The sequence below is a fragment of the Chenopodium quinoa genome, unplaced genomic scaffold (assembly GCF_001683475.1).
Source record: "Chenopodium quinoa cultivar QQ74 unplaced genomic scaffold, ASM168347v1, whole genome shotgun sequence".
NCBI classification, from domain to species: domain Eukaryota; kingdom Viridiplantae; phylum Streptophyta; class Magnoliopsida; order Caryophyllales; family Amaranthaceae; genus Chenopodium; species Chenopodium quinoa.
In genome coordinates this window covers 861,187-887,352 of record NW_018743099.1, presented here as the reverse complement: position 1 = coordinate 887,352, position 26,166 = coordinate 861,187, and the positions used below count along the sequence as shown (strand labels likewise).

General features: G+C 35.3%; 2 protein-coding genes across 2 annotated transcripts; both read right to left on the bottom strand.

Annotated features, from left to right (window-relative positions):
* Positions 1-1,378: 1,378 nt before the first annotated feature.
* Positions 1,379-5,956, bottom strand: LOC110731819 (magnesium transporter MRS2-11, chloroplastic-like). The gene is made up of 12 exons (XM_021911703.1): positions 5,387-5,956; positions 5,029-5,101; positions 4,815-4,885; positions 4,092-4,177; positions 3,910-4,000; positions 3,662-3,730; positions 3,305-3,385; positions 3,053-3,218; positions 2,925-2,970; positions 2,596-2,676; positions 2,127-2,253; positions 1,379-1,736 (listed from the first exon to the last, which is right to left on the bottom strand). Exons 1-12 carry the CDS (start codon positions 5,771-5,773, stop codon positions 1,641-1,643), a joined length of 1,374 nt encoding a protein of 457 aa, XP_021767395.1. The 5' UTR covers positions 5,774-5,956; the 3' UTR covers positions 1,379-1,640.
* A 16,948-nt stretch (positions 5,957-22,904) lies between these two features.
* Positions 22,905-25,561, bottom strand: LOC110731816 (40S ribosomal protein S4-3). The gene is made up of 5 exons (XM_021911701.1): positions 25,412-25,561; positions 24,347-24,424; positions 24,081-24,261; positions 23,769-23,866; positions 22,905-23,608 (listed from the first exon to the last, which is right to left on the bottom strand). Exons 1-5 carry the CDS (start codon positions 25,412-25,414, stop codon positions 23,177-23,179), a joined length of 792 nt encoding a protein of 263 aa, XP_021767393.1. The 5' UTR covers positions 25,415-25,561; the 3' UTR covers positions 22,905-23,176.
* Positions 25,562-26,166: the final 605 nt, after the last annotated feature.

Below are 26,166 nucleotides of genomic sequence, written 5' to 3'. Positions count from 1 at the left end.
GCAACAAATTGAGGTCCTAAGGAGCAGTACTAGTTCCTTGAATATTTTGATCTCATTCTCGGTGTCCCTTATAAGCTGTTTCAAGGCGTGACGACTACGAACATCTGGAATTATCAGGTGGAGGAATCTACTTGATGTACTTTGGATGATCAGACATTCTCCATATAACACAAGACATTTATAAATTATGCTATACTAAAATGTGTAAATCAAAGCAGCAAAACTGACCTCAACAATAACCATAAATAATTATAAGAAATATTCACAAGAACCTCGAATGAAATCTAGAGTTTGTATGTGTATATCAACAACACTTGTACACTTGTATGATAGAGTATCCTTGCCCAAAAGAAAGGTTGTGAGTCATTGGTACTTGGTAGTTGACTCATTTAAATAGTACGCATGTTATAAATACGAGTAAATTTGTTAACTTTCCTTGTCATTTGTCCTCGCCATTCATGCAACTATCGAGTGAAGCGACTCCCTAATAGTGATATTTAACCAATCATAATGCATCCTTCCAATTGAGTAGAGATATTGCTACAATTTGTATGGGTGGAGTAAAATTGGAGAGCATGACTAGAACTCCTCTCAACCTCAATCTAAATATAAGCCGTTTAAAACGTTAGTGTTAAGAAATTAAATATTCCCCTCTATTCTATGAAGTTAGGCCTGTTTCTCTTCAACAACAAATATATAGTTTTAGTCCCAAAAATAATACGAAGTATTTAGTAGTTATGTGGAATTATAAAACATGAAAATTTGATATTTTTAAAATAAAAATTGAAACAAATCTAGTTACATATTATAGAGTACATCCTACATTCCTACATGACCATGTAATAAGTGAATACAAGTATAATTTAACAATCAAAGTTATAAAAATTTAACCACATGAACGGACAATAATAACTGAGTAGAACTTTATGAAACAAATGTAGTATGAGTAGTATTATCAGTGATAATACACATGTGTTCATACAGAGTATATGTCAATAAATACTTGTATATACCATTATAGAACGGAATGCTTCTTAGTATCGTAGAACAAATTTTATAGACTAACAATAAGTCAATAACAAAATTGATTGACTTTGAAATAGGAGACTAGAGTACTTGACTAGTTGTCCAACTTCTAGGCGTGAGGCCAGGAGTCGAATCTCACCAAGCTCATTCTATGAGAGATTTCCTTAAAATTCTCCCCTTCTAGGATGAGCCTTCTTCTTAAAAAAGAAAAAAGAGAAGAAAAAAAAAAGATTGATTTCTAGGATGAGCCTTCTTCTTATCTGGAATTAGACTATTAGAGGGAGTAATTCACAATTTGTTTCTAAAAGGTCACGTAAAAATTGGGTACAAGAATGAAACGGAGATGAAATCATAAACCAAACAGCTTGCTTTATTTAGATATTCTGTGATTTTGTCAATTACTACCAGCAGTAATGAGTTTCTTACATGAAAAATACATGTAGTAAGTATTACACCCCCTGTTTACATGATCTCTCTTCTACACTTATACAGCCTTCCCCCTAAAATTACAGTAAAAATAAATTAAGCTAGCTAACCTAGTGAAGCAGCCCAACAATGAGGTGGTTACACTAATCTGATATACCCAATTTACTTTGATTTTTGAGAGAACAAAGCTACAATATTTTCCTATTCTTGAGATATACATACATAAGGTAAAATCCAACCACAATACCAATCATAATCCCTGCTGTTGTCGTCCAAAATGCAAACTGCATCAAAAGAGCGGACTATTAATTTCACCTCAGATTGAAAATCGACAAACAAACAGTGCCTTAAATGAATATGTACATTTTTTTAAATGAACATGATCGTGATCCATACAATACTTGTCTTGTACAAAAGTCGTTATGAGTATATAATCATAAATATTTTGGAAATTGGTGTTAGTAGAAAAAGAATATAGATTGTGACTTTTTTTAAAATAAATACTGAAATTAAGTGAGCATTTGAAGGGGAAGATTTCAGGGTTTACCTATATCTTAGGCATGCAATCTACTTAGATCTCATATTACAAAGAAGCTATATTGTAGTGAAACACATGTTGGCCCTATCTTTGAAATAATGATATTCAAAATATAACTAGACTACCAAAGACATACCACATGTTCTTCAAGATAGGACCTCAAATTCATTCCAAATATGCCTGCGATCAAAGCTCCAATTGCTACGCAGAATGTGCCTACTTGGAGGAGTAACTCCACTTTGCTTACTTCGAGTCTCCGGGAACTGAATTATGAGAAAACATTTCTGTTATTAGCAAATGTCCACAACAATAACTTAAGTCTCAGGAGCAAAAAATGATATAAGAGCATAAAAGATCAATATATACACGCTTTTTGATTTGCCATAAAAATGATCTTGCTCTTTAAGTTGAGGAATAATGGGTAGGCAGGGCTAACATTGTATGCAAGTTCTGGGAATACTAACTTCATTATTCTAAATTAACAAGTTTAACATTACGGTTTGGGCAGTAAGAGACATGCCTTGAGCCTCCAATGACCTAGGTTGCACAAGAGTATTCCCAAAAGAATGAAGGATATGGGTAAAGAATGTATTCCCAAAACTGACCTTAAATTTACAGCAATGGAGTCTTCCATCTCTTTGGCAGAGTCAAGAAGCCTTTCAGCTTGACCATGGATAGATTCACACCTGCAAATGCAAGCAATGAGATTCGTCTCACAACTCTAAAGCTTTCGTAAAATGAATAGGAGCTCTCTTAGACTAGCTTCCCCAAAACACACTACATATCATTGCAGATTTGAAAGTGTTTTACAGCCTACTAGTCTGCATGATGCATATGAAAGATATTAAATAATGTACGGAATTACTGAGATCAAGTAGATCATTCTGGCAACATACAGCACAAGCATTCTTAATAAACTGCCTGGTCATATTACCTCTGAAGATAATTTTCCAACAACATTTCAATTTCTTCCTCCTCTTCTGCATCAGACACAATATGTTAGAATCCCATTTCAAAGATTTCATGATAAGTGCACACAACAATTTTCCCCTTTTGACTCACCCTCTGCAATATCTTTGTCCAAGGCGACTGAGCATTCTAAGGAGTGAGTAATTCTATCAACTGTGCAATTCCTTCCCATGATACATATCCTGCGTAATTCCTGCGTGTCTTCCAAAAGATCAAGCAGCATCTGCCTGAGATCCCCAGCTCGAGATCCCAACTCAACCTTGTCAAATAAATATATTTCAGGTTGTTTATTGCTAAAATGAAAGTGCTACACTGCTTGTTTATTGAAAAAACGACAAGACATACCAATGTTTGCTTGCTAGTGCGAAGTTGTTCCAAGATATCACCTGTTAATCGATTAGGGAGAACCTCAAGTAGTGATTGAACCTGAGATGCATGAAAGAATACTTTCCTTACAGTTTGGAATGGAATTACAAAACCAAAGGAATATACAATATAGAATAAGTGAATAACCCCAATCTCTAATGATTTTCAGAAATTTAAGAATAATTTGGCATAACTTTCCTATTTAAGGACAAAGCTAGCTAAGTGATGAACACCCAAAACACAATTGGAATACAATTTTAGTTTCCAAGTTCTGGATTGCCAAGATATCAAATAAGAAAATAACAAAAGCTATACTCACTGTGTTGCCATACTCACACGAGGTTCAATTTCCATCATCCTTTGCTCATAGCGCTGTATTCTTGAAACCAAGGCTGCTTCGACAACCTAGAAACATTAACCCTCAGAAGTTTGGAATTCTAAAGTATTGCATACTATCACTAGACATTTCAACTGGCATGAAATCATCCGATATTATAAAGCAAACTTGACCACATAATAATGTTCTAGTCCATATAAACAGATTAGAGCCTAAGATAAAACAAATTCGTAACATTTAAATTTACCTCCAGTACAAATGGCATAGACAACACTCCATTTGTGTTCACAGACTTTAAACGAGGCAACAACGAGTCAATGAAAGCTTTTCCTCCCCTCCTGAAATAATTCATGTTGAAAGGTATGTTAGAAATCAGCAGAGAAATAATTTTCAAACAGCAAAAGCAATTCTGCAAGGAAAAAAATTTACCGGTTATAGTTAAATATGAGAACACGTTCCTGCATCACTATCGCCCTTAATGAACCCAAATTCAGTAGAATAGCATGCTCCCGAACCTATAACATATGTTCAAATGGATGATCAATCTTAACATACGAAATAAAACCTGAAATTGCAGCAGTGAAAAGGGTTTCGAGCTAACATAAGCAATTCGATAGGTTGTAGCCCAAATCAGTAAACTGCCACTAGTTCATGACTGATTAACATATAGTATTGTGAGTATTGTCTATGACTTTTTACTTAGGCCCTGTTTGGTTTGATGTAAAAGGTTTTCATGGAAAATGAGTTTTCCATTTTTTTCCCATTTTCCTTTGTTTGGTTTGTTAAGGGTGGAAAATAATTTTTCCAAGGGTGGAAAATTTCATCCTTAATGATGAAAAACATTTTCCTTCTCAAAACAAGGGAAGCCACAATTTCCTCTCTTCCTTACCTCCTTTTTTTTACTTTCCTCTCATTCATCCTTACATTTCCACTCTTATTTTTTTATTTTTCTTGGACTTTTCTTGTATGCAACCAAATAAAGGAAAACTAATTTGCAATTGTGTTTTTCCTTGAAAATATGTTTTTCATGATAACTAATTTTCCATTGAAAATATTTTACATTAAACCAAACGGGGCCTTAGTTTATTTTACTTCCTTTATTGGCCTCAATTACTTGTATGTCACTAAGCAGTAAGAGATCTGATTATGTACCAGTAACGATGGCATCGAGTTTGTCAACCACAAGGACGGATCAACACTGCGAATATCACGAGGACGAAGACCTGACAATAAACAAGCTCATAAACAACTGTCCAAAGTTACAAAAACTAATTATCAAGTTAATAGTCATGTTGATCATGTAATTTGAACTAGTAACGCGACAACTAAATTCGAACAAAGAGACCATGTATGATCTCAAACTCACCACTAGTTTTCAGCAAATTCCTTCTATTAATCGTTTTCGTCGATACCATTCCATCCGACTTCACCTCCACCACCTATTCATCCATTACATCAGAACATAACATAATCGAATTCAACAGAACAAAATGATTTTAAGATCAAGCTAGTAAAATTGCATATCAAGTGACATCATCGAAAATAAATCAACAATTTCACGCGCATTTTATAATTAAAAATTATTGATCCTCCTTACGAAACTGTCATTTGATTTGCATTCTTTGTTAAGTAGAAACAAAATTGATAAACTTGGATTTACTCCGATTATAAGCATTAATTAGTAGAATTATTCACAAAACTACTCGTGAAAGTTATGAACAAACCTGATAAACAGGCTCAGGAATTCCAAGAGGAGAAGGAGGAGGCGAAGAATTCACTTTGGGAACATCATTACCAGAAGCAGAATAATGCTCAACTTTAACATTACCAGCAATTTCTCTGTCATCAAAATCAACAACACCGGAACCATCACGAGTCTCGGAATCGCTAATCTGATCTTCGGCAGTAGATTTGGCGAAGCATCTAGATTTCGGCGTAGATTTTACGGCGAGTGCGAGGTTGAAGTTGCGGTGGAGAGAGAGGGAGAGGGAGGGAGTTGAGCATGGCGGACGAAGGAGTAGGAGGTCGGAGAAGAGGTGAGAAGGTGGAGGAGAGAAGAGGGAATGCGGTGGTAGAGATGGTGGCGAGGAAGTTGTTGTCGCCGGAAACATGGAGGTTGTGGAGTTGGGAGTATGATCATCAACAGAGGAAAGATGGGATATGAATTGAGGATAATGTTGTTGTTATGTTAGTAGTCAATTTTTGAATATGTGGGGTTTATAGTTTGTGACTTTGTGTGGTTTTGTGGTTGTAATTGTTATTCGTCATTCTAAGCAATGTAGTGCCAAAGGGGAGTTTAACTTTATTTGAGTTTAAATCACGCAATCTAAATGGATAGCATTGTAGCAACTAGCACGAGGTGTTAAGGAATAAAAATGAGATCGAGTTAACTTGAGAGTTGAGACATAACAGTGGTGGCTTTGGAAGTTGGGAATGTATCAAAGCTTGTCAAGTCTAGAAAATTGAGCTCGGCTCGTGTTTTGGAACTCCTCAAGGTGAGACTGATTAGGCTCGAGATTTGATCAACCTTGACTCGAATCTTAAATACTCCCTCCGTTTCTTTTTACTCGCAACAAACTAATAGTTTGCGGACTCCTAGGCAAAAGATGGTAAATGTAATTTACAAAAAATAAGGACACGTGTTTAGAATTAATCCAACCTTAAAAAAAAAAAACAAAAAAACAAAAAAACAAAATCAATTACAACCACCTATCACCAGCAGTAGCACCATACCACCACCACCTAGCACCAGACCACCACCACCACCTATCACCACCACGAGTTCGACCCAGCACGACCCAGAACCACCACCCACAACCCCAAAACCACCGCCTACAACCCCAAAACCACCTCCTACAACCCCGAAACCCACAACCACGAACCCAGAACCACGACCCACCGCCTACAACCCCGAAACCCGAAACCCACATCCCACAACCACGAACCACGAAACCACCGCCTACAACCCCGAAACCCGAAACCCACATCCCACGAACCCAGATCCACCACCCACCACGCCGAAACCCACCACCCACAACCCCACAACCCACAATCCCAAAAACCACAACCACGAACTCGAACCCAAAACCCCAAAATCGGAAACCCACAACTCTCTATCATCAATTAAAGCTTTAATTGGTCAAATTTAACCATCAAAACTCTAGATCTAGAGTTTTCATGATTAAATTTGACCATTAAATCTTCAAATTTAAGCTTTAGTAACGGCAAAAAGAGGAGAGAGAGAGTAAATACGACTCCCGGCGAGTCGGCTAGTCGGCGACAAACAGCAACGGGACACGGCAGTGGTTGCGGTGGTGTTCGGGGGAGATGAACAAAGAGAGAGAAATTTCTGGGTAAATAGAGTGGAGATCCGGTGGTAGAAGTGGTGGTGGTGGTGGTTGCCAATTAAGGTGATGATGAAATTAGATGGAAAGAGAATGATTTTGGTAGAAATGCTAAGTTAATAAGAAAAAATTAGTAGTTTAATTAGGGTTTTTAGAAGAAAAAAAAAGTAAGGGTAATGTTGTAAAATCACACAAAAAAAACTTAACATAAAAGGAAATAAATAAGTTTGTTGCAAGTAATGTGTAACGGTCATTTATAGTATTTGTTGCGAGTAAAAAGAAATGGAGGGAGTATTTGATTTAATAATGCATCCATATTTCGACTAAAGAACAAGGACATCATCGTTCTCATCATCGTCCTCTGATTTACTCTCTCTCTCTCCCTTCTTTTTCGTTTAACATTTCATCTTCTATTTTTATGTACCATGCTTTTTACTTTCTTCATCCTCTTACTTTTTCCCATATTTTATTTCTTTCCATGTCAATAAAATATCCTCTTTTAATTCTCCCGATGTAATTAAAGTGTCACGTGTCTGCTTATGGTTGGTTGATCGCACGTTGATGAGTAAAAAATAGGATATCTACAATTTTTTGGGTGAGCTTCCACGCATCAGAGAACAAGCCCAAATGCTCATTGTAATAAAAATAAAATATAACTTCGATGCAATGCTCATTGTCGTATAATATTATAAAAAACATAGAGTTTAAATATAATAATAATAATAATAATAATAATAATAATAATAAACAATACGGAGTAACATATACAAAAAAAAAAGGCCAGAATTCAATATATATATATATATATATATATATATATATATATATATATATATATATATATATATAAAAGAGAGAGAGGGAGAGAGGGGAATGCTCATGTAAGAACCCTCCTCTATATAAGAACCCAATCTTATATAAGAACCAATCTCAGCCCTTTATTAGTTTTGATCTAACCATCTAAAATAATCTTTTATTAATGACATTTATGTAATTTTGAAGAGTTAATATTTAGAAAATATAAAAAATTTTAGAACATAGCAAAAATTTTAGAACATAAGCTAAAAAAATTTAGAACATAAACAGAAAAAATTTAGAACATTGAAAAAATTTAAGACATAAGAAAAATAATTTAGATTATAAGTTCAAAAAAATAATTTGTGTTATAAAATTAAAGAGAAAGAAGAGAAATTAGGGAGAGAATAGATCAGTCTATCTTATTCTATAGAGATCAGAGGAGATATATATATATATATATATATATATATATATATATATATATATATATATATATATATATATATATATATATATATATAACTAGGGTTTGCTTAGATAATAATATACCCTAGTTCTAGAACATTCCGAAATGATAAAGGAGGATAATGGATATCCATACAATATTTCATAACACTCCCCCTTGGATGTCCACTATCGAAGATTGTGCCTCGTTAAAACCTTATTAGGAAAAACCCTGTGAGATAAAAACCTAATGAAGGAAAAAGAGTACAACATTTTTCGTAATACGCTCGAGATGCTGCCTCATTAAAAAACTTACCAGGAAAACCCGATGTGGGACAAAACCGTGGTCAAGGGAAAAAGAGTGCAGCCGTATTTTCTCCCCTGATGAATACATAACTTGAGATCTTCTAGTGTCGCGGCAATGAATCCAATATGTTGGATATCTTTTAATAAGTCGGTAAAATATCACTTGTTGATCTTTGATCCTCCTAAATTGAAATTGCATCTTCAAGTCTTCACGCTAACATGTGAAGTGTCTTCATTTCACCATACATGTGTTTATCTCTAATATCAATATTTCAAATCTCTGTTTAATAGTTGATTCAAAGGATAAACTTATACGGTTATGACTTCTTCTGGAAGTCGTTAATAATAAATATTGATGATCATTATTTGATCAAACATTCATTAATACGAGTAATAATTTGATGATAAAACTTAGCTTGATATTATTAATATCATTCTTCTCATATGAATTATAATATAACACACGTAATTATATACGCTAATCATGGTTCTTCTGGACCATAAGAAAACATTGTCACGCATAAGTGATTCATTGATATTCTTTAGACGTTTCATAATTGACACGATAGCTCTCTTGTAAATACAAATAGTTAATTTCATTAACTCTCATATGCTCAAACTTCAGGTTGAGATGTTAATAATGTTATCACGTACATAGATTTTCAAGAGTTTGATAATAATTGCAAATTCAAGATATAAACTTTGTAAGGCTGGATATTACAATAGGTCGTATATAAGTTCTTCAGGAACTCTTCTTAATTCATAATGTGCAATTAAATCGGTGTCATCAATAATTTCATCACAATTATAAGCCCATTGGAATATTAATCTCTTTCTAATTTTTCATCAAAGTTGTAAACATACCTTACTATACTTTGAATGAACATTTACATACACCACAGTTATTGTATGAAATTAATGCATGCAATATGAGATATAGAAAATATGATAACATATTAACAAATATACAATAAAGTAATGCATCTAACAACTTCCTATATATGCAATAAATATCCATTAACTTATGACTCACACATGCACATGAAAATAAGACTCAAAATGATGCAAGACACTGTACAGTGTGGATTTAAAAATTCATATTTCATTGGACTTCGGGTCCATGATAAACTTATGATCATTATCATTATGTCGACATCAAAATGTACATATATTTCGGATCCCTTACTCATTAGTCCATTCCATTATGCATATGCATATTATTCACCGGTTCCATTATGTACCGGTATTATAAAATTCCTTTAACTTACATTCCGCATGCTATTTTACTATGATATCTTAATACATTTCTCATTGGTACCATCATAACTTTTCTTACATCATAGGCCATCTATTATAATAATTCAGATATCTATACCACTTTTAGGGTATTTCATACACTATGGTATTTATATACTATTACACTATTAGTGTCAACTGCACTATCTTGCCAAATATCATATCTATTAAACAAATCTTTATTTTGGAACCGGTCATATACAACCTACACTTCAGGTGTAGTGATTCAAGTACAATTGGCAAGATTTTATCCCAATGTATAAACATAATTAATATGACCAAAATGTATCTTCAACGCTACGCAACATGAGTCATAACTGAATACAAATCAAATCATAAATGTGCAACATATCTTGATAATATATATACAAAAGTTGGCATATAAATTTTCAAACTACCATTATAGGGATCATATATATTATTTATTTATTTATTTTAATTAAATTTTTCAACTTTTGCTAATTCGTTCTTCTCCCTAAGTTGGTAAAATATCTCATTTATAGGGGCATCTTATTATATACCAAATTAGTAGACAATTTTACATTAATAAAATTCACTTCATTAGGAGGATCACATTCAAAATTTATTTCCTTAGAAGATTTGTATTAAACAAGTTTCATCTCTTCTGGAGAACAAGTTCAACGAAGAATCATTACTTCGTTAGCTTTACATTGCAGGTGTATTTATTATATATTACCCTTTTCATAATATCTTCTGAAAACAATGTCAATGGGGAGACATGTGTTGTGCAGTTGTACGTTTTCCATTCTTTTTCAATTTCTTATGTGCTGACATATAATAGCCCCAATCAAAAGAATTGTTATACAAGCATAGATCACTTGCTTGTAATTCTACTAGGTGGTGATCTTATGGATCTTTAAAGCTTTAAAGAATGTATTTGGTGAGCTTCTTGTTCTCTGATAGTTTACAATAATATATACGTTATTTTGGTGAACTTCTAGTCACCCATTACTCCTTTTTATAACTTATTAACTCTTGAAATTTTCATCAATACAAATTAGTATGAATCAGAATCCAAATATATATAGCTCAATCTCAATGTTATGTCTTGCCATTCAATTCATTTCATACATCTAACATTGAGAGAGCGTCAGCACAGTATCAAACGAAACTTCAGGTTTCCATAATGGGTAATTATTAAACCCGGATGGTCTAATTAAATTATCACATCTAGTCACTTCTATATGATCACTTTATTAAACTCTAGTCAGTTTTCAACACTAGTGATCACTTTATTAAACTTACTATATGCATGGCCATGAATGTGATGTGATATTAGAACACCAACATGTGTTTCTTTATACAATTGGCAAGACAATCAATTAATATTTTATCCAATAATTACTCATACTCTACTGGAGTTTAAACTATAAACTTGATACATGTTAATCTTGTTGGATATTTCATACTCTTCTGGAGTCTTTTATATAATCATAAAACATATGAACTTTACTTAAAGTGATTTGTTCTAGAAATGCAATGAAATTTACCACTTCCTCAAATTTGTCATTGTCAATAGTGACTCCTTTCTTTTTCAAAGATACTTAATTATCTTTAGAACATATTGATTTATCACGCTTCAGGCATGCTATAGGTTCATCAACAATTGATGTTGTACTTTAAGGACATCAATTTCAAATTAGAGCATTTACAACTAGTATATGATAAATGTCATTTGTTTATATCCATCTTCAGGATGGTATCATTTCAAAATATTTAATTAACTTGTGGCCACTTCTATTAAATAAATCGTTGATATTTAAGTTATTGTATGTATCAAACTGACCATCAATATATTTTATTATTTATATGCAAGGATTACATACAATGTCCCCCTATTCCTTTCATATGGGGGTATGGAATGAATCAATCCAACAACCTTTAAAATCCTTGCAACTTTTAAGCCATAAATTCTTTTGGCAATGTCATGTATCAAGTAACGTGTTCCTTGTAGCAAAAACATGCTTATATAAAATTATACTTATAGAACACTTATCATGTTCCTCATGCCCAATTACATTCATCTTAAAAAAAAACAAAACTTCTTATATTTATGGGCATAATAAAACGTTGATTATGCATGGATTCTCACAATGTCATGTTTAATTACTTGAACTCATAACACACTTTTGCTATATATTTAATTAATTAAGGAACTTCAAGTCCATATGTACGAGAATATATATCAATCCATCTACATTTTTCAGAAAGAGAAGGTAAAAATAAGACATGAATACTCTTTATAAATATAAGGAACTTCAGGTTCGCACATCATATTCAATTTACATTCATTCCAATAATCTAACTTCAAGTAGGTACATAATACTATAATTGAATTTAATCACACATCAATCAATATAATGTAAATATAATATGCTTCATAATTTTATCAACTTATAAGAATAATAATAATAGGTACATAATACTATAATTGAATGAGAAGGTAAAAAATAATATGAGAACCTACCACTTCACGCTTTAATAAAAACATACCTGAATCGATTGAATCAACTATACTGTCGGATCGATCAATTATATCAATATATTGCCTGATATAGCTTAATTAGGAAATAGAAACAAGAATATTAACACGTTCACGTTAGTGGAAAACCACATGGTTCATATCATACTTGAAATATAAAAACATAATTCAATACATAAATTATAAATAGTTTCACATGTGCCTTAGGCTTACTTCGTACAATTTACAAACATTCAAGGCATTAGACATGGGTAAATAATTGCTAAATCAAACCATTCATATTTGCTATTAAGCATAGAGAAATAATCAAACTCATTTACGGATAGGAAAAGTAATACCAAAATCTAGAAAATATATGTACTACAAGTTCATGAAAACCATACGTTCATAAAATAAACCCCAATAATAATTTTAAATACCTTTTAGATTCAAACTAAACAAAATCATAGTCAAAACAAAACTACTAATTAGTTATTATGCATCAAATCCAACTATTCCCAAATTGCTCATTGAACTCCAAGAATAATAAAAATACGAAAATTTGGGAAACAATATAAACATATTATGTAAAGGTTTAAAATTAACAATAACAGCATAGTTGAGAATGAACTTTCCTGATATAAAAACCTTGACCACTATAAAAACTAGCCTTATCGTCAACTTCATGTTGTCTACGTCATCTGGTAGCCTGTAACTCATGAAAACGTCAATGAAAAGAAAATAAAGTATAGCCCTTGATTAAGGCTAATCTATTATAAAGTAGTTCTTTGTAACCAAATTATTAATACCGTGAGACTCCTTGTACTAGTCCCAAATAAATTAATGAGGATTGGGAATGATATGACATTCTTGAAACATGTGATTTCATTATTAAAAGACCAAAAACCATGATCAAGATTAATGTCCTTCTAATTTCTTCCCAAGATGCGACACAACAAGATAATAATGAATATAATTTAACACATTCAGTATACAACGAATTAATCATTAACCTAAGAAATCAACAATAAAATTTACATATTGATTAGAGCTTTGGTGCTGATAACATGTTATAAAATTAAAGAGAAAGAAAAGAAATTAGGGAGAGAATAGATCAGTCTATCTTATTCCATATATATATATATATATATATATATATATATATATATATATATATATATATATATATATATAACTAGGGTTTGCTTAGATAATAATATACCCTAGTTCTAGAACATTCCGAAATGATAAAGGAGGATAATGGATATCCATACAATATTTCATAACAAATTTGATTTATTTCCATATTTTACTATTATTAAATTATCATGGTTTACTTTTGATTTTTTTTTTATAGAGATAACCTATGGAGGAATCGAACCTACATTCTTTATGCATTTGCATAGTGCTCTACCAATTGAGCTAATAGGTTTTAGCATATGTTCTTTTTTTTTCATTTCTTTTTTATGTTCTAAATTATTTTCCTATCATCTAAAATTTTTTATCCATTACTTTAAATTAATCTGTTTATGCTCTGAATTTTTCGTATATTTCTGAAAATTTTCACCCTATGTTCTAAATTTTTTCTATCTATAATCTTAAAATTTCTCACTTCTAAATTTTTTCACCCTATGTTCTAATTTTTTCACCCTATGTTCTAAACTTTTTTCCTATATACTAAATTTTTTAACCCTATGTTCTAAACTTTTTTCCTATGTACTAAATTTTTTCACCCTATGTTCTAAATTTTTTCACCTTATGTTCTATACTTTTTCCCTATGTTCTAAATTTTTTCACCTTATGTTCTAAACTTTTTTCCTATATAATAAATTTTTTCACCCTATGTTCTATATTTTTTTCCCTATGTTCTAAACTTTTTTCCTATATATAAATTTTTTCACCCTATGTTCTAAACTTTTTTCCTATGTATAAAATTTTTTCACCCTATGTTCTAAAATTTTTTCCTATGTTCTAAATTTTTTTCACAAAATTTTCACCCTATGTTCTAAACTTTTTGACTATGTTCTAAATTTTTTTTTTCATATTCAACATTTTTTATCTATGTTCTAAATTTTTTCCTATGTTCTAAATTTTTTTATCTATGTTCTAAATTTTCTGTCTAAGCTCTAAATATATGTTCTAAATTATTTTCACCCTATGTTCTAAACTTATATTCTAAATTTTCTTTTATGTTCTAAATTATTTTTCCTACGTTCTACACCTTTTCTCAAGTTCTAAATTTTTTCTACACCTTTAGATTGTACAGGGTCTTCCAAAGAGTTTTCCAAAGAGTTTTCCTCACATCATTTCGCCATGAACATTAGTCACTTTAGAAAGACATACTTCCCACTATGAGTAAAAACATGAAATGCGCTTGAAACAACACTGTATGTTCTAGAAAGATTTGCAATTTTCACACACCCTCACATTTCCAGCCCACTATGCATGTACACATTCAAACAATAAAAATCATTCGTATAAATAATCATATCCAATTAAAAGCATGTTTCATTCCCCGAAATATTTGTAGTGTTGCAGGTACAAATATGATGCATTTGGAGTGTTTAAAACTAGTTCCTCAGGCTGAGAAAGAGTTTCGAACATGCTGAAAAATAATTTGGAACATGCTAATCTTATTTACAAATCACAGAAGTCTAATACATTTTGCACTAATATACTCCCTTCGTTTTTTTTATATATGCATCAATTTCCTTTTATGCGTGTTTTTTTTTTTATATGTATCACTTCTATATTTGGTAAAATTATACTATATTTTATCATTTCTCTCTCTTACTTTAAACCCCACTTAAATTATTTTATCATTTCTCTCTCTTCTATGTCCCCACTTAAATAATAAAATATCTATTCTCTCTCACATACTTTCTCTTTCATGGTCCCCATCATACTTTTATCATACTCCCTCCATTTCATAATGTTAGTCCTATATACTATTTTGGGCGTTTCAAAAAGATATACCCATATTGAATATATTTCATTTATAACTAATTAATTGATTGTGTAATGATGACATGACTCTAAATAAGGAAAATTTTACCTTAAATTATGCAATTATGACTTGTGCTTTCCAAATGAAAAATCAAAAAAGTTAAATAAGGTAAGCTAATTATGAAATTTGTTGTACTTTAATGTTAGATTCCAAATATATTTGTTTTCTTATTTTATGTGATTGATTCCATATGGGACTAACATTATGAAACGGAGGGAGTAATAATTTATTCACCCACTCACAATATTATATTTATCTCCTAAAACTATGTGCATTCTCAAGTGATGCATATAAAAAAAACGGAAGGAGTACAATAAATCATCAAAAAACTGAAGCAAAAATCGAACATAAATTAATTCGAATATAAATCCAACAAAATAACAAACAACAAAAATCGAACAAAATAATTCGAACATAAATCGAACTAATTAAATCAAACAAAATCGAACTAAAATTGAACAAAAATCAAAATATTAGCAAAAATCAAACTATATAATTCGCAAAAGTCAAACTAATTAATTCGAACAAAAATCAAAAGATTAGCAAAAATTGAACCCTAAATTCGAACACTAAAGCCGCAAAAATCGAACCCTAAATTCGAGCCCTAAATTTTCAAAAATTGAACCCTAAATTCGAGCCCTAAATTTTCGAAAATCGAACTCAAAAAAATCGAAAAGAAAAACAAAATTCACTTGAACATCATGCTAATTTCATAGAAATTTAAACAAAATCGAAAAGAAAAACATACCTGAAATTAAGATCCTTCAAATTGCAATACTATGGAGATTTTTGGGGTTTGAAGAGAGAGAGAATGAAGAGAGAGAAAAATTTGGGTGGTGGGTAAGGGGTTAGAGGGAGGATACGTGTTTTAATCTGAACCGTCCGAATTAACCTAATTCTACGGATTTATTGATTCTTATATAACTAAGGTTCTTAGATAAGGATGAGTTCTTATCAGATCCGAATTAATCAATAATTTGCATAAATTTCAATAAAATTGCAAATTACATTCATTAAATTCAATTAGATTACAAAATCAATGCGAAAAATAAATTTACCTTTTCCTTCATTACAATATCATCTATGTCACCACAATCATCATTATTCTCATGATAATCATCACCGACAAATCAACAATCAGAATCATAATTCTTGAGCAGCCATTTTCTCTCTCCAAAAACTTGAAATTCTCTCTCTATCAATGAATTTCTCTCTAAATTGAACATATGATTTCCTTATTTATGAATATTCTAATTAAGTCAATATAAATATGGAAAGATCATCTTGGTGTTACACAACTCACGTTAAAATAGGGGATTTGTTAAACATCGCCCACAAATTACTACATAAAGCCCACAAAATTCACTTGGTTTCCCAAAATTGCCCTTGACCTTAAAAAAAAAAACACTCACACTCTCATCACTCACACTCTCATTGCTCATCTTCTTTCAACCTCTCTAAAAAAAAAATTCAAAATAACGGCAATGTCGAGGCGGCAAGGCAAGGAAGTGGCGGCGGCGGCGGAGGGAAGGATGTCCCAAGGTGGAAAGGTATATTTTGTTTAAAAAAAAAAAAAAAAAGGGGAAAACCGCCGTGAACGCGGTGGGGCGCCCTGGCTGGACGCCCAGCCGGCGGTGGTGGCGCCAGATGCAGACGCCGCCACCAGTTGGCTGGCGCCTGGGCTGGACGCCACCGCCACGGTTGTGGCGTTTAGTCTAAGCGCCGCAGCCGTGGCTGTGGCGTCCAGCCCAAACGCCAGCCAACTGGTGGCGGCGTCTGCATCTGGCGCCACCACCGCCGGCTGGGCGTCCAGCCAGGGCGCCCCCCCTTTTTTTTTTTTTTTTTTTAATTTTTTTAAAAAATTGTTTTTAAATTTTTTTTTTTTTTTTTTTTTTTTTTGTAATATAATTTTGAATTGTTTTTATATTTTGTTGTTTATTTTTATAAATTTTTTCAATTTCGTTGTATTTTTTCTACGTTTATATTTTGTTTACTATTATTTGTTTGTTTTTAGTGTATTTGATTTGCGATGATGATTATTTATCGTATAAATTTTTGTATGTTTATATATTTTAAAATTTTGTGTAGGGTCGTCATGGTGGGGGGAAGAATATAGAGCTTCTTAGTAGAAGTTATTCAGTGGAGAGGTCGGGGCATAGACATGTCAGATCCCGTGGTATTTCGGCCTCAGTTCGTAGAGAACGGATCCACCGTCGGGATGAGGATGACGATGACGATGATGATGCTGAGGAGGGCGCAGATGAGGATGAGGATGTGGACGATGGCAGTGGACCGTATGATGATTACGGTCCATTCAGTCAGAGGGTTGATGACATGTACGAGACGCATATGGTGGAGGTGCGTAAGGGTAGGGGTGGTAGGTTTGTTAGTAGATCTGGCACATCATCTGCGTCCACTGTATCTGGGGCAAGCAGGAAACGGTCGAGGGCCGGTAATGATTCTTGGGTTGTTAGGAGTGAGGTGCCCGGTGGGCCTGTTGACGGGAGTGTGATTCCTAGCTTTCTAGGACACATAGCTGCCCGTATTTGGGAGGACCAGGAGAGGCCTTCAGTTACGGGGTTGTTGAAATGTCATACCCGGGAAAAGACTTGTAGTTTTTTGCGTACATGGGCTGAGGCCTGGCCGGCGGAGAGCGAGATGTTCGAGCGACTGGAGGGCACTGGGGTGAAGCACGTTCCTGCCACCATGCACGATAAGATTGACAGTACGCTGATCACGGCTTTCATTGAGCGATGGCAGCCGGATACAAACTCTTTTCACCTTCCGTTCGGTGAGATGACGATCATGTTACATGACGTCGAGGCCATTCTGGGGATTCGTGTTGAGGGTAAACGACTTTGTGCTGTGGCTGATGCGGATCAGGCAGATTCGCTGGCGGAGTTGTTGGCGGTGGACAGGGTTGCACTGTACACCGAGGCGCTAGGTGTTTGGGAACACGGAGGTGTGAAGATCGCATCTGTGTTGCAGCGGTGTTTGTACCCGAGTGCACGTAGGACGCCCGACGCACAGCTGAGTGCTTATGTTTTTCTACTCCTCGGATGTACCTTGTTTCCGGATAAGAGCGGCGGAAACAAGCTCAGGCCACGCGACATCGTAGAGGCGTGTGACCCCGACAGTGTAGGCCAGTTTTCCTGGGGATCGGCTACGTTGGCGTATTTGTATCGCCAACTAGGATTTGCGAGTCGGGCTGACGCGGCAGGTATCACTGGGTGTCTGACTCTATTGCAGACTTGGATATACGAGTATTTTCCTGCATTGCGACCACATCGTGACCCAGTTCCTATTGATGAGGGGATGCCGCGTGCTTGTGCGTGGAGTCCCCGCTCGGAGAAGAAGTCCGTTGACCGCCTCCGATCGATACGGTTATTGCTGGACAGGCTGTCCCCCTTAGAGGTAACGTTTATTTATAGAGTCTACATTTTATTATTTACACATATTATATTCATGTTATTATATTTTATATGTTGTAATTGTACAGGTGAACTGGATGCCTTTCGGCCCGAACCCTAGTGTTAGGGTACCCAGGACCCTGTACACGGGACTCATTCAGTATCGTGACATCGTCGAAGCGTACATGCCCCAGCGTTGTCTTCGCCAACTTGGATTTGTCCAAGTTGTCCCTCCTCCCCCGGCGTGCCCGATGAAGGCGGTCCGACCTGCATCGTCGAGGGAGTACGTCGTGGAATGGCCGGATATCATGACCGGGACGTGGGACCAGTTTTCGATGGTGGCTCGATTATGGACAGCGGAGTTGCAGCGGCCGCCCTCTGGGGTTACTCCCATGTGTGACCATTACTACATGGAATGGTTCAACCGGTATTCGCACCCGAGGTTGATCGCTGATCTCGACCACAGCGATGATGATTATGTGCCACCGCCTACTGCCACGGAAGCGGTATGTCTTTTATTATATTTATCGTTGTCTTTTATTTAAGTTTTATTTGTTGTTATTGTATTTCATCTTCTGTTTTTTGTTGTATGCAGTGGATGGGAAAGATAATGCAAGACGTTCAGAAACTCTCTCTTGAGAAGGACAGCATGAGTGCAACAGGGAGAGCTGTTGTTGATAGTCTGGAACAGACCCTTGCGCAGTGGGAGTTGTCGTCGAGGAGGGATTACTGATGGTTATTGTATTTTATTTATAGAACATTATGTTGGACATTATGTTGTAAAATTGTAACATTTTAGATTGTTCTTTTAGCTTCCAACTTAAACATATTATCAGTGCTGTTTTTAAATTTTGATATAACCGTTCGTGGATCCGCGCAACTTACCCATGCAACATATAGAATGCAGTAAACAATACAATATAAAATATTAATGTTCTCATTAATAGAGCAACGTACAAATAAGATTACAAATAAAGAATGTAAACAAGAAAAACTAAAATGCAGCTAGGGTGTTCCATTCGTGGATCCGGTCATGATATAGCGCATCCCAACCCTCTACGCTCGCTGTGCGAATGTTGTACCACCGAGGTATAATCGGTGGCACCGGAAAATCGGTTGACATGTCTAGTCGGATGAAATGTCTGTATGACGACCCAAGAAACGCAATAGCTAGCTCTCTGACCGGTGTGGTGACAGTCTCACGCGACCGCCAAGGGAGAACCGTGGTACAAGGATAATAAGCTTGACTATGCACTCCCAGGCCGAAATGCATGACTGCTCACCAATAACAAGCGTCCTCCAGAATGAATGGACTTGATCAACATGTAACGACGCCCTTTCTTCTGTAATAACGCGATGAATGGTGCATGCGCAAGGTAATCCATGAGTTACTGAAATAGTACACCCACACCGAGTATACACTTCGTCAGCCAAGTCCCTCACCCTGTTCAGCTCAGTGAGAATCAACCCCAAGCAGTAGTGCGACACACGACCATGGAGAATCTTAAATATAAAATGGCTATACATCGTACCATGTCGTCGTCTGGAGTCCTCTAGAGAGTTCCTGATGTCGTTCTTCTGAGTTTCAATTGACTTGTTCAGTCTAGCGAACAGTGTATCCAAAGCAGCGGTCGATGAATCAATCCAGTCCTTGGTAGCTCTATGAGCGCTCTCAACTCTACATGTTGTAGTGTTCCCAAAATGAAGTACCTGGTTTGTCCAATATTTGACAAACTTTTCCCTATGAGGGACCCATTGATGCATCACATAGTCCACCAGTGCCGGACACCACTGATACGAATCCCTGAAGTTAGCCAATGCTCGCTCATACGCTTCCTCTGTGGTAGCCTGTAGGATCTTCCGCCACTTACCATTCACCAATCTCTCTGCCATTTCCAAATTCTTCTTGAAAAGGTTGTAGGCTTTCACTTTCACGCAGTTGTTGATGTGCCATGTGCACAATAAGTGGTTCGATTCGGGAAACAGCTCTGCTATGGGGGCAAAGAGACCTCCCTCACAGTCGCTGACGATGGCTGCTGGATGAACATTAGGCCCGATGTAGTTTCTCAGCTTCTCCAAAACCCAATAATAACTTTGAGCCGTCTCATCCCTGATGATTGCATGACCAATCAGAAAGTTCTGGTTCGTTGGAGCCATCCCAACCATCTCAACCAGAGGGAACTTGTACTTGTTTGTCTTGTACGTTGAGTCGATCAAAATCACAAATGGCCAAGACTTGATCATATCAGCACAATCAGGATGCACAAGGAAAAGATGAGTCACCTCCGCTGTATCTTCATCAGAATCAAACCAGAACAGGTAACCACGTGATTGTGCCTGGTGTAGCAGCTGCTGTATAGGGTTCCTTCCCTCTGACCGTTCAAACCTGAGTTGCTGTCTGACGTTGTAGATGTGTCTTCGGTTTGGATGGTCTTCTGGAAATTTCTCTAACACAGATGCTAATATTTTAGCAGGTTTCACTTGAGCATCACTCATTTCTTTCACAACTAGTTTCGCAGCAGGACTTAAGCCGCTCAGTTGTCGATGACCCTCTTCATATACTATCATCTCATGGTTGTGATACCCCCATTTAGAGTAACCTATCACTTCCCAACCGTCACGACTCCGTAGTTGTCGAACCTTTACTCTGAACTCACACCCACAACCTTTCCGCTTTGTGTCAAACCGAGTGGCTGTACGAAAATCTCTTTCTTCTCTTTTGCGATAACGGTCACATCTCAAAATGCGATCCATTCTACCATCCCGTTGAGATTTATGAGTTGCTACTACCAAGCAAAATCCAGCTGCAATTGCAACCTGTTTTGCCCAATCAATCGCCTGTTGAGCTTCTTCGAATGGACCATCATGTCCAAATATCTCACTGTAATCATTTCCGTCTCCACCATATTCCTGCATCAATTATATATTACAATAAATACATTTAACGGATAATACATTTAATTTCTATATTTCCACATAATTAACACAAAAAAAAACATAATTATATATAATCAAACTTAATTTTTATAAAAACCCAATTCGAATTTTCAAACTAAATTTAAAAATATACCATTTCGAATTTTCAAATTTAATTTTAAAAAAACCTATTTCGAATTTTCAAATTTAATTTACAAAAAACCCATTTCGAATTTTTTTAAAAAATCATTTTCGATTTTTTATTTTCACAAAAAAAATTAAATAAAAAACAACAACAAAATCAAAAAGGAAAAAATAAAATTTAATTATTAAAGGTGGCGTCTGCCAGGGCTGCCACACCCACTGGACTGGCGCCTGGCAGGGCCGCCTCACCCAGTGGAGTGGCGTCTGCCCAGGACGCCAGTCTGGTGGTCTGGGCGTTTGGGCTGGACGCCACTCTGGTGGTCCGGGCGTCTAGCCTGGACGCCACTCTGGTGGTTCTGGCGTCCGGCTTGGACGTCCAGGCTACGGTTTGGGCGTCCACCCTAGGCGCCGTAGCCACTACGACGGTAAACCGTGAATTTTAGCGGTCACTTACCTCGTTTTCCGTCGACGACGACGTCCTTCCGGCGTCCCCCGCATCTCCGGCCTGCCATCCGGTCTCCCCCGACGAGCCAATACGGCTCCACATTTTTTACACCGAGATTATCTCAATTTTAGCAAAAGGGCATAATGGTCAAATCATAACATATTTGTGGGCTTTATGTGGTAATTTGTGGGCGATGTTTAGCGTTTCACTAAAATAGAAGTTGGTTTTCTTTTTTTATAAAAAAGGAAAGTAGCTGCTGTGACTTATAGTGAGATGTACAATGCAATGTACCTCCTCCTGGTAAAATTTTCAGTCTAGTATATGTTACGGTAAATTAAAGTGTTATTTAACTATATTGAACTGAATCAAACCCAAAAAAACAAATTGACCCAACCCAATCTGGCCTAAATATGACTGAAATGACCCAATCCCAATTCTAATTAGCCAAGTGTTGACTCAATACCCAACAATCTATAAAACTGAATCAAACCCAGAAATCAAATTGACCCAATTTAACCCCAACTTAATCCAACCTACTAGTTAGTAGTTACTACACAAGATCATGCACATTTTAGCCCTAAACATACATAGGCTCCAAAGAGTTATACTATGTTTGGTTCAAAAATGGACATTGTACAACATTGATGGAATCAAAATCAATGAGGTCGAACTCAAACTTGATTACAACCGATATTTCTAAAGCATCACAACCATTTTGCAAAGAATTCAAAATCTTGCCAGAAAACGATAAATTTTAGCTAGTCACATTCATCTCAAATACAGAAATAACATCTATAACAACCTCACAGCAAGTTTAAAAAGCCAAAATTGTAATGACACAAGGAAATAACTAAAGCATTCATCTAAGAAAAATATGTAGAGCAGTTCAACTCAAGAGAAACCATATTGGCATTACATAAAATTAAGCAGTAGCTGCTTCCTTCTGTAGCCTCTTCCTAGCCTCCTCAATAATTGACAACTTGATACCCTTACCCTTGGGAACAGATACCCATGGCTTGGTGCCCTTGCCAATGATAAAAACGTTGCCTTGACGAGTTGCAAATTCGTGACCAGCAGCATCTTCTACGTGAATGGTTTCAAAACTACCCTTATGCTTTTCTCTGTTCTTCAGGATTCCAACACGCCCTCTGTTTCTACCACCAGTCACCATAACAACATTTCCGACATCAAACTTGATGAAGTCAACAATCTTGTTGGCTTCCAGGTCAAGCTTGATTGTGTCATTGGCCTTGATAAGTGGGTCTGGATAACGGATGGTGCGACCATCATAGGTGTTCAAATAGGGAATACCTTTCTGTCCAAACTGAATTGATCGGACCTTGCAGAGTTTGTACTGAAAAGTAGATGATGTACAAATAAGACACAATTCTCTGCATTATAAAGTAGACTTAACTGGTGGCATCAAGGTAAAAGAAGAACATAAAAGACATCAAGTCAAAATAAATGGATCAAAACTAAATGCAATAAATTCTTAAAAGCAAATAACAGTATACCTTTGCCTCTTCATCTCTGATAGAGTGCAAGCGGAATCTTCCCTTGGTGTCATAAAGCAGACGGAAATTCTCATTTGTCTTGGGAATGGAAACAACATCTGAAAAAAAAAGGCAGTTCCCATGAACAGGTGCCAAAAAAGTTTATACATAGTTATCAGGTATTAGTTATCCTAACAAAGATGTATAATATGGGGGAAAAAATAGCAAGTCTTGGCCATAAAAAGGTGAATACATCATGCAATCCAATCTAAAGGAATCTTATATATACGTCGGAACATAGAAGATCAAGACAGAAATTGAAAGAGAACATACCCATAAAACCAGCTGGGTAGGTCTTATCAGTCCTGACTTTGTTATCAACAAGAACATGTCGTTGCATCAAAATAGCTTGGACCTCTTGGTAAGTAAGGGCATACTTTAACCTGTTACGCAGAATAAGGATCAAGGGCAAGCATTCCCTTGCTTTGTGGGGACCAGATGAAGGTTTGGGAGCCTGCATATCAAATTGCAGCAAGCATAAGAAAAAATTACAGCAGCGAAACAGCCAGATGAATAACGTGCAAATTTGAGTCACTTACAAATGCACCACCAAGTTTGTCAAGCATCCAATGCTTGGGGGCATTGAGCCTCTTCAAATGTTTCTTCAATCCTCTTGCCTGCAATTCAGATAAACAACAAAACACGAATAAACAACATTGGAGAACAAACATGCATACCCTAAATTCTCAATAGCATTTACTCCATATAAAATATACTCTGCAATTAAGACATGATATCAAAAATTCAAAACGAGAACAGCTCTATTTCCTATAAAAAAATCAATCCACCTTCTAGTTTAATCATTTAGCTCCACAGACAAGTAATCACCGAGAACAGTGTTATACATTTACCACCTGAATTTAACTCTTACCTAGTACACTACCATTTATGACACAATTGAAATGAAAAATAAGTAAAATAAAACAATCATTTCACCTTTGCAATACGTTATTTATGCAATTTGATAGCAAACAAAGATTAAGTAACCATTTCAACAAATAAATCAATGAAACATATCCCATCATCAATCGAAGAAAATGCTAAACAAACGCACTCGAATACTCTTCATCCATTTCCCTGTGCTCTCGGACAGTACCACACTAAACCAGTTACTCGATAACCGATATTTAGGGAAGCATCAACCATCTCATTATGACATCCTTAATACAAATACAATCCACTGATACCTTCAATTCAAAAGCAACACGAAATGTATCTAAACTAGAGACTTCAACCCTTATTCCAACCAGAAATTACCGAAATAACCGATATTCAAAAATCATTAGATCAAGATAATTGTACAATTAGCAAATTTCATCAACATTTATGATCAATTCACAGTCTTTAACCACAATCAACCAGTACAATTCCAAAAACAAAAAAGACCTGGTTCACATTTTGGCAAGAAAAATCACATAAATTACACAGAAAAGATCAAATTGATGGAAATTTTACAGACCCAGAAGACATGCAGCCGATCCCAGAAACAAAAATCCACAACATTCAGATAAAGTTCAGATTATGCAATGAACAAAAATCATAGTATTGGAAATTAGAGAAAACAAGAAATGAGTAGATTGCAAGAGATTAGAGAGGAGACTGACCATGTTTGAAGATTTGGGTGGAAGAGAGAGAAAGCTGTTCTCTCTTCAGCGGCGTTTGTTCGACAACAGAAATTGGTTAAGCAGGTATGAATGAGGGTTTCAATCAAAAACCCTAGTCTGTATCTGTTATCAAAAAGCTTTGCTAGGGTTTTCTATATAGTTGGGCCTTTTTTATAAACAGAAATGTAATTCTAAAGTTAGCCCAACTTTAGTATCCCCTGGACGGTTGGGCTTGCTCCTCGTGGACTATTTTTTTTTTTTTTTTTTTTTTTTTTTTTTTTTTGGGTAAATGAGGCAGAGAAATACCATTAAAAGCGAAAAAAGAAAAAAAATACAAGTATACAACAAAATAATCAAACTAGGGAAGTACAAAGCGTGGGGTAGTCACACCTTGCACATTCTCACTAATAATCCTACGAAGCTCCAAAGGAGCACTACCTAGAATAACAAGATTATCCGATTGAGCCACTCCACGATTAGTAAGCCAGTCAGCCGCACGATTACCCTCACAGAATACATGGACCACCATAACTTCCCAATCATCTTTATTAAGCAAATTGTGGCAATGCTGAAACAAGTGAGCACACTCATCACTTGGTTGTGAATCAGAACTTAGTGCTTGAACACATGCTTGATTATCTAGTTGAACCTGTAGCTTGCTTATGTGTAGATTTAGAGCAAGTTCAAGCCCTCGAACCAGAGCCATTACTTCAGCTCTAAATGCATTGTATCTTCCATAATTTGCAACAAAACCC

Bases quoted from the DNA above. Each gene is read 5' to 3' on its own strand.
- LOC110731819 (XM_021911703.1), bottom strand. From the start codon at position 5,773: ATGTTTCCGGCGACAACAACTTCCTCGCCACCATCTCTACCACCGCAT. The intron at 2,971-3,052 runs GTGAGTCAAAAG...TGTCTGATGCAG, and splicing joins GGACAAAGATATTGCAGAGG to AAGAGGAGGAAGAAATTGAA. The intron at 2,254-2,595 runs GTCAGTTTTGGG...CTCATAATTCAG, and splicing joins TCCATTGCTGTAAATTTAAG to TTCCCGGAGACTCGAAGTAA.
- LOC110731816 (XM_021911701.1), bottom strand. The intron at 24,262-24,346 runs GTAAGTGACTCA...TTTGATATGCAG, and splicing joins ACAAACTTGGTGGTGCATTT to GCTCCCAAACCTTCATCTGG. The intron at 23,867-24,080 runs GTATGTTCTCTT...TTTTTTTTTCAG, and splicing joins CTACCCAGCTGGTTTTATGG to ATGTTGTTTCCATTCCCAAG.